The 9013-nt window shown below is 39.6% G+C and overlaps 2 protein-coding genes across 4 annotated transcripts in view; one reads left to right on the forward strand and one right to left on the reverse strand.

Annotated features, from left to right (window-relative positions):
- Nucleotides 1-3410, forward strand: part of LOC144646765 (uncharacterized) — a 25873-nt gene extending 22463 nt beyond the window's left edge. The window contains exons 1-4 of one of the 3 annotated variants that reach the window (XM_078506450.1): nt 50-161; nt 368-472; nt 860-970; nt 1939-3410. In XM_078506450.1, coding sequence (XP_078362576.1) covers nt 868-970; nt 1939-2933 — 1098 coding nt within the window. In that variant the 5' untranslated portion in view covers nt 50-161; nt 368-472; nt 860-867 and the 3' untranslated portion in view covers nt 2934-3410. Of the gene's footprint in view, nt 1-49; nt 162-367; nt 473-859; nt 971-1938 lie in introns of those variants that run through there. The other 2 variants (XM_078506451.1, XM_078506452.1) reach the window with 2 other exon arrangements.
- Nucleotides 3371-6889, reverse strand: LOC144646746 (LON peptidase N-terminal domain and RING finger protein 3-like). The gene is made up of 2 exons (XM_078506429.1): nt 5228-6889; nt 3371-4682 (listed from the first exon to the last, which is right to left on the reverse strand). The coding sequence occupies exons 1-2, from the start codon at nt 6520-6522 to the stop codon at nt 4010-4012; spliced, it is 1968 nt and encodes a 655-aa protein (XP_078362555.1). The 5' UTR covers nt 6523-6889; the 3' UTR covers nt 3371-4009.
- Nucleotides 6890-9013: the final 2124 nt, after the last annotated feature.

Consider the following 9013-nt stretch of genomic DNA (forward strand, 5'->3'; position numbering starts at 1 on the left):
CGCCGCTGATTGATCCTTTAAGGAAGAGGCAGGAAAAAAGGCTTGCGCCGTGACTACATACACCAACTATCATCAGCCTACATATCACTAATAAGCCTAATCATCGGGAATACACGGCCCCTCAAGCTTATAGCTTTAAACCTCACCGTGTCTTAATAAAGGTAATTTATTTTATTTATTTTTTATTTTCGGAAACAAAATTTTCCCCCTTTATATTTTTTATCTTAAATCGGCTCTGTCCGGAGGTCCGACAGTCACTTATATAAAACTGCCCGTGCTGATAAGTGTTTGTTCACTGGCTGGTACCCGTCATACAAGAGTAAAACACCAGGAATGAAATGATTAATTAATTGACACTCACTCTTAGCAGAATCTGTAATCGCCGAAATCGTAGCAGAAAAGTTATTGGAAAAAGGACTATTTAAGAACACCGATGATCAAGCACGCCTGAAACAGAGTTTTACCAACTAAGGTAATTATGTTTTGTTTTCTTTAACTTTTGGCGGACAGGAAAAGAAATCCGTTCGTCTTTAAACCTGCGCTCCCTTTATCCCAAATCAACTAGTTAGAATTTAAAGAAAAGAACAACTAAATGAAAACATTTGTTTTGATTCTCGAACGATCTGTTGTTTGAAGCTTTTCCGTGGCAAAGCCTCCCAGTGACATGTAGGTTAACACAACATTTTACTTTACAACTTAAAGACATCCCGGGTTAAAGTGTACTAGGAGAGCTAAGTTATAATCGCTATAAACCAGATCGAAAACAACAATAATAAACATGTAACCACATGACATTGCTAAGGGCACAACATAGACACATAGTGGATTCATCTTTAAAGTTCCTTTTCTTTATTCCAAGGACCCACAATGAACTGGAGCCGTGTATGGATCATTTTAGCTGTTTTCTGCTTAGCTTTGGACATCGCTGCACTTATCAACGCACAGTGGTCTTCAGATTCTTCCAAAAGAGGTTTGTTAAAATTACTTACGATAAACACTAAGGTAAATTAGGATTCGAGCGCGAGGCTCATAAAAACTGCCATTTTCCTCCTGCTTCCAGGCAACTGCGAAACATGACAGCTTTCCCAGGCCACCAATTGGCGCGCGGCTAAACAGCGTATGATTTATTCCAACAAGATGTGAGCTTCATGCGTCACCTCCTTGACCGAATAGCATTCATTCTTGAAAATAATTAAGTACAATCTGCAACAAAACTCTAGAGACGTTTATTCTGTGCACGAGCAAAAACTAGCCATGAAATGGGTAAATATCGAAGCCGTCCGGCTACTAAGCTCTTTGTTAAGCAGCCAAATTAACTGTAACCTTTAGGAAACATTGTTTAGAAGAGAAGACCAGCTGTTTAGACCAGCATTTTTTATAAATGCTGATAGATTTATTTCCAGTTTAAATAAAGCTTTTATTATTATTATTAAGAAATGAATCGAAGGAGATAAAATTTATACATTACTAGGAATCTTGTGTTGAAGCTTGTCATTGTACCAATTAAGAAACATTTCTTCGAGTTTTGTGTCACACGAAGGCAATTTCGTAGCGTAGGCGCTGCCATATAGAGGATTCAGGCATTTAAAGGCTGTTCTGAAAGTCATGTTCCCCGGTAGGGCGGAGGAGTATGGTAAAGGCAACCCTAATCACCTGCGTAAACTATGAATTCTGTCTTGAAAATTCAGAGTGTACTTCTGTTTTGAGGTAATTTTTATAAGGCGAAAACCTGAGGTATCAGTTTTCTGCACCCTGTAGGAACTCCACTTAGTTTAGTAAACAAAAAATGAACAAAAAAGGGCACTGGAAGAAAAATATGTTGAAGCAGCTGACTAAGCTGGAATAAATAAGTGATGTTTAGAACAAATATAAGCTCAGTGCAAGCTACTGACATGGGTTTTATATATTAGTTGCCTGACTTTGTGTACTTGCTTTCAGATGATTTACTGGGCCTTAATCTCGGACTCGGTGACGACCTTTTCAGCTCAAATTACGACAGCAGCAACCTGTTGAAACAAAAACTTCAACAGGACGATGCACACCAACGAGCAGCATTTCCTATCATGGACGCATTTAAGGAACACACTTTGTTGAGTGCTGACGATCTGAGAGAAAAAGTCGAGAACAGTTACTCCGACAAAGCTGGGATTCGTGAGGCAGTGGAGCAAGCTCTGAACAAACTCCATAAAAGGAAAGAACAAGAACACAAACAAGCCGATCAGGCGCATGCGCCGAATGCGCCGAGCAAACCTCATGTTGTCACAGCTAAAGAATTAATTGACGAGGTTGTGAAACAGGAGATTGCAAGCCACATCGACAACAACGCCGCCAGTCCTGGAAACCCGACAAGTGTCGTAGATAGTGATGATCTGAAAAGTAAGCTGCATGAAAAGCTCGAAGAGATCACGAAGATTGAGACGAAATTGTTCTCACTCATTCGCGATGTGAAGGGGTTCTTGTTGACAAAGAAAGCCGAACAAGGTACCGATTCATCGAGCAATGACGAGAGTAACATCGACAATCTCTCGCTTGACAGTCTGGTTTCTAAACGGAGCGAGATTCCTTTAAACATCAATAAATTTCGCGATAACGTTACTTTAGTGGAGAACTTCATTCGTGATGCCCTTAAAGATGATTTCACAATCGATCCTGATGAATTCAGTGGTAGTGACACAGAGGACAAGAAGACTGCAAAACAAGGAGACACCAGAGACTTGCTGGGAAAGGAAGAAACAGAAAAGGCATTGCTCAAAGAAGCAATCCCTGGCGAGATCGAAGATATCCCTATGTCGAGCTTAGAGCGGGAAATCGACGAGAATGACTCGGTTGCCAGCGATCGTGGGATTACCCGTGATGCCCTTGTGGATTCACCTTTCTCGGACTTGGACTACAAGAAAGCTACTGGCAAGAGATCCAGGCATTTTGTATCTTAACAATAAAACAAAAGACGACCAGAAATATCCCGAAATCTTCCCTTTCATGTTGACTATGTATTTACTACCCCCGTAATTGTTTTACTGGCTGCAAGAATGAACGTAAAGAAGTTAGCCGCACTGCGCAATTTTAAAGGACAGTGCCTTTCGCCTGCACGGTATCGAAATGGTTTTCTGTTCATTTTACTAGGCTTTTTTTTAAAGCGATTGACTTTTCAATGTGACGGTTCGTTTCATTCTTTAAAGCGAGGCACAAGCAAAAGCCAAGGTGACTTGTCTTATCGGAAGGTAGCCTGCGGAAGGGAAATATAAAAGTGTAGTTTCGAGCGAAAATAGAAGAGCCTGCAACGGCATCAAAAAGGGAATTTAGGGAGGGTTACTTTTTTGCATGAAAAGCTCTTAAATTAAAATCTTCATGTACAGTTTGAAAATAAATATAAGACTGCATTTTCATTTAATTAAACATGGCAGATACTGTAGCTTACTGTGGCATGTGTTTCACTGTACGTGTCCTAAGTTATTCAGGGGCAAGTTCAAAAACTGTCCTCTCTGCATTTTTGAACAGCCTATACACAAGCAGATAGGACCTTTCCAGCCTCGGCCCCTCAACTGTTCCAGATTACACATTTCTTTCACTAATTATAAGCTCTCCATTTTGTTGTTGATGATACATATGTTAAATTTGTCTTGTAGGCAAATAGGCAATGAATTGAATTAACGTTTATAAAAATTAATAGCCCATGATCTTGATCTATATTGTATCACAGTTTATAGTGTACGATTTTGACGATATCAGTAACGTACTAAAAAAGTTGGTCACGCTTAAACAGAAAGACGTCTGTAATTCAGTTGAGGCCTCGTTATTCAGTGGGTTATCACTGTGATTGACATTGCCCTTATTACCCTAAGACTTAAAACACCATCTAACGACATGCCTACAGCACGAACGGTTTTGCCGAAATCAAACCTTAGAATCGTTACTGTAAATTATTGTACTGTTTGAAGGTTTTTTAGAACACTCAAAGGCCTTTTTTCGAGCCTTGATGCCCAAGTGCATGGCGTTTCGCAAGTGAAAATTATTCGTTCACATCACTACGCTTCCCAGTGTCTCTGCTCGATTCTAGCATTGCACCGAGGACTTTCTGGATACTTTTTAACCTGTCAGCTACACTTGGCATTTCTAGAATTCTTAGTTTTTCTTGTGGTGGAAGTGGTACTGCTGCCATAGCCCACCACAGCCAGGCAGGACCGTTTGGCGATAGAAGCATGTGGCTATCACAAGGTGGAATAGGTCCTAACGCACTTTCAATGCAAGCTTTTTCGTCCAAAGGTAGTGCCCCAAACCACCTCTTCAGCATAACATGACTCATGGAGTTGCGCCACTTCAAGTGCAGTATCGCCTCGGAATCGTCGATTTTTGCGTCTTCAAGCCATTCTACTTTGGCCGCAGGGCAGCCATCCATGATACCACGGGAAACAACGCGGAATCTTTGTTTAGGAATTGCTTGAACTACCAACTTTCCACCTGGGAAACTCTCAGTCGCTTGGATCTCAGCCACAGTTCCATAGTCAGCGAAACCTTTCTCTTCGTTGGGCAAACACATTCCGAACATCCGGGAGCCCCATTCAACGGAACGCCTTACCATGACGCGGTGACAGGGATGGAAGAGCGTCAAGCGAACTCTTTGTTGTGGCATGGCTATAGTGCCAACCAATATTGGGATATCAACACTCTGGTCAATACCTACCCTGAAAATAAAAAAAAGACAGACTCTATCAAAGTTGAAGAACTCTTTGGCAGTTCTTCAAAGATAAACCAGATAAACTTCTTCTTTAACAAACTGTCACCACTGGACTACGTCAGAGTAGATGGGAAATAAAAAAAAAATAGAAGACTGTGACAATTACAATTACAATACCAAGAAATCCAATAACGATACATAACCACACTGCATCCAGCTACTCTTTTTTTTTATAAGAACCAGTTTTATAAGAACGTCGAGGCTGAGATTTGCCCCAAAATTCCAGAAAATGTGCGGACTTAAATAAGAACATCCTCGGGCTCAGTCAAATTTTAGACGTTCTTATAAAAAAAGAAGAGTGTATGTTAGCTTGGCATAACGGAGCTGCTTACAGACCTTTCCTGTCAAAATAACTTTGCGAATCTGTAACAACTCGTATCAACCGCTTGTTAAACTTCGAGAGGAAACGGGGCTGCAAGCAGTATTGGTCTTTCATATTTATTTCAGTATTAATTAGTTGAGTAAAATTATTTTTAAAATGGCTAGTTTTACCTTGTCCACATTTCCACTTTCTTTGCATGCATCTCCTCTCTCTCCTTGTACTGCGTCTCAAGATGAGTTCTTATCAATTCATCTAACACCGCTGTTATGTTCCTTTTCTTTTCGGTTGAATCATTAACAGTTTTTCGACATCTTGGACATTTCGGTTCGTACTCAAGACGTTCTTTCAGGCACTCCTGGCAGAAGGTGTGACCGCATTGAGTTGTTATGGGCTGAAAGAGTAAACTGCCACAAATGCTGCATTGCAATTCATCTTCATCTATCTCGACTTTCTGTTCTTCGTGACTGCTGCCGATGGACACTTCATCATCACTGCCTCCTTCTTTTGAAGAGTCGTCTGCAAGTTCAACATCTGTTACAATGTTCGCAAGTTTTCGGGCAATAATCTTCTGCTCGAGTCTTGACACCTCATGTGACGTAAACAATCTAAACAGGCTTTCAGTTAATTCATTGCGTCGAGACTCCGATGGAGCCAGTGCAGCGCAATGCAGGAACTCTAATACTGCGTCGTCGAATTTCTTTAGTTTCGTCAAAATTTGTGCTTTTTTGTGAAAAGCGTCTGGCAGATCCGGTCTTAAAATGCAAGCATTGTTAGCGTCCCTCAGGGCCAAATAATGCAGCTTTAAATGCAAATGGCCATCACTTCGCAAACAGAGGCAATCATAGTCATTCGGAGAGATGTGGAGAGCGACTGAAAAACTTTCTACGGCTTCCTCTGGAGATCGAGATAATAAATGGCTTTTTCCAAGTCTCTTTGCCTTCGCATGCTTTGCTTTCTCAGGGAATCGTTTCCTGATAATGTCGGACAACACAATATTCACGGACAATGCGGCTTCCAAATCTTCAGTGTAACGATTTCCACAAAGAGGACAGAAAGTCAAACTTTCCTCGGAACATCCACCTCTGACCGTCTCGGATTTGCGTCTGAGGCAGGACTGACAAATGGTATGGCCACAAGTTAGCGTGATTGGATTTTCAAACACACAATCACAGGACGGACAATTTAACAAAGTCTTTCGCGATGTCTTGAGCTGCTTCATTCTGATGTCTAGTGCTTTCTTGACTTTGCGAGCTCCGTGGTCCATCAATGCATCCACGAGAGGAAACAGATGATCCCGTACCACATTACTGTTTTGAAAAGACGTAAAATACGACAGCAAAAGGTCTTCGAGCGGACCATGTCGACTGGATATTTCCGACATTTTTTCTACACTACGCAAAATGTTTAGTAAGTCTTCGGTTCTCCAATTCTTTACAAATTGAGTGCAAAATTCCTCTTTGTCCATTTGAAGGTGATTTCGTTTGTGTTAAGGACGTGCAAATTACTGTACCGTGAAACGTGAAAAAGAGAGCATGACTTGGCAATATAAAAAAGTTGTAAACAGATTCACGTTTTATGAGAGAAAACGTTTCATAACCAACTGTGGGACTATTTCCGGTAGCGTGCAAAAGAGTCACGCTTTCTCCAGGCTCCCGACAGGACCCCTTTGAAAACTGTGAAAAAAGTCAAAACATTGGCTTTTAAAGGTATTATAACAAATATAACTTGTCATAAACCAACATCCTTAATAATAACTGTATTAAGATTTCTTATCGTCGTGCCTATCCTTTGAGTGTTCGTTTTCTCAGCCATTCCCTCTCAGTCTCCCTGAGCGGCGCTGACAATGTTATATAACAAATATTGCTCACGTTTTCTCATCATCACGTTCCGAACTTCCGTTTATTTTACGTTGAATATTTAAGTGCTACCGACTGGAATTTTCGAGAAAAAAATTTCAAAACTCCTAATTCGCATTTCTTCATATTCAGTCAAAAGAAACCCTTTGGTGAACTATTTACGAAAATGACATTTAAAATTTTCAAAGGGTTTTTATATTTGAGAAAATCGGCAAAAGGTTAAAAGGCCGTTTTCGCGTCCCGCCGCCATAAAATTTTGTCGAATTTTTGTGGGTATTCAAAACCTTCGTACGGAAAGAAGATTGAACGTATGAAATTTATCTTTGGCAGGTATGCGGGGCATCCAATATACTACACAGAAACCTAAAAATATTGCAAAACGATGCAATTAAACAGATCTTTTTTAAAGCCCGAAAATTGGTATTTTGAGCACTTTGGTAAACACTTCAAACAAGGGTAACTTTGGTGGCAAAAATCGTGTCCTGGTACATCGAAATTTGGAATAAAAAATAGATCGGCGTCAAGTACTATTATGGTACTGTAACATATAAAAAATCGAGCCCGGGCAATTGAAAAACCACCCGTTGAGAGAAGTAAACGCATAGTGAATATTTCATGTATTGACTACAAAAATTGTCACGGTCACGCAACTCTAGTAAACACATTTCGATCTGATTTATTCAATGTGTTTTAGTTTTACTCACTTTGGCTACAGTTTATGCTCGAAAAAGTCTACCTATCTTATGTATAATTTACTGTTTTGTATCCATATAAAAATTAATTTTAGAGGATGGGATAATTGATCTGACCGCAAAAATACAAAGGTCAAGTTTCGTGTCATATTTACCGACTTTGCCGCTCACACTGTGTAACTCGCACTGTGAAAGAAATAAAACAATTCAAAGCGAAATGTCTTCACAAAGTAGTCTCGAAGCGTGTCATATTTTATCCTGGTGGTTCTGTTTCATTAAAGTACTAACTATTTAACACTGGTAAAAGTTATTTTTAGTTCCGGCTGTATCGATTCTGTAAAGTTTTTCGAATACCTCAGTCTGTGTGTCAACAACATGAATTTTGCAAATACAGTATGTGTTCATAAACAAGATGATGATCTTATTCGGGGGTGGAAGAGGAATAATGTGATGTTGATTATTCCATTATTCCGACTCAAAAATTTCCGTTATTCCATTATTCCAGGCACGAAAAGATCATAATTCCGTTCGACAAAGTCTATTTATTCCGCAAAAATAAGCTTAACTTACCTTCGTTTAACTGACAGTCGTCTGCAGTATTCTTGGAGTCAGATCTGGATTATGCTAATTTTAAACTCAAGAATGTCAAAAACAGTAGCTTTTATTCGATTATATGGCAAACTTCTACCTTTAACTGTTTTCCAGTTATTTTTTTAGGATATAAACAAGACTGCGTTCCATTTATAACCACTAGGTAACAATAAATCGTCGTTCTTCAGTATAACTTAGCTGTGAACATCAAAAAGACACGATTCCGCTCTACAGGTTAATGCTTATATTAGTTTCGAATCCGGCGATTTCGGCCACAATGAAGTAGATAACATAACAACAGTCGAGGACAAAATCTAAACATTGATCGTCAGAAATTAAACCAGTAAAAACCCATGCACTTGTAACTAACTTTTCGTGTCGTTGCCGCCTACCGCATTAGCATCTAACGGTTCTCAAGCTGAATAGTCGTCCTTATCAGCCTCTCTCTTAGGCAAATCTGGAGTCAGACTATTGACATCGTGTATCGTGTTAACGTGATATAAAAGTCAAAACAGTTTACAAAACCTTTCCTTTGATCCTATTATAGCAATTGCATGACAAAATCAAAGTCTCTTCGAGATATCGACGTTTTTGCATGAAGTACGAGTCGAAGGTTTATCCTGTGCATTGTTCTTCGAACTTATCATTACAGTTTCTTTGTAGTTTAGTTTAACAATTTCCTATCTTCGCGGAGGAAATGCAGCCATATAATTTTGTCAAAAATGGCTCGTCCGCGCCGGGTATTTATACACATATTCCTTAACATTACACAAATAAACAGTGCAAATTTCACCGAGATCTGACAATTCTATACTTT

This window comes from Oculina patagonica, chromosome 3 (assembly GCF_052425735.1).
Source record: "Oculina patagonica isolate OP01 chromosome 3, crgOcupat, whole genome shotgun sequence".
Classification (NCBI taxonomy): Eukaryota; Metazoa; Cnidaria; class Anthozoa; order Scleractinia; family Oculinidae; genus Oculina; species Oculina patagonica.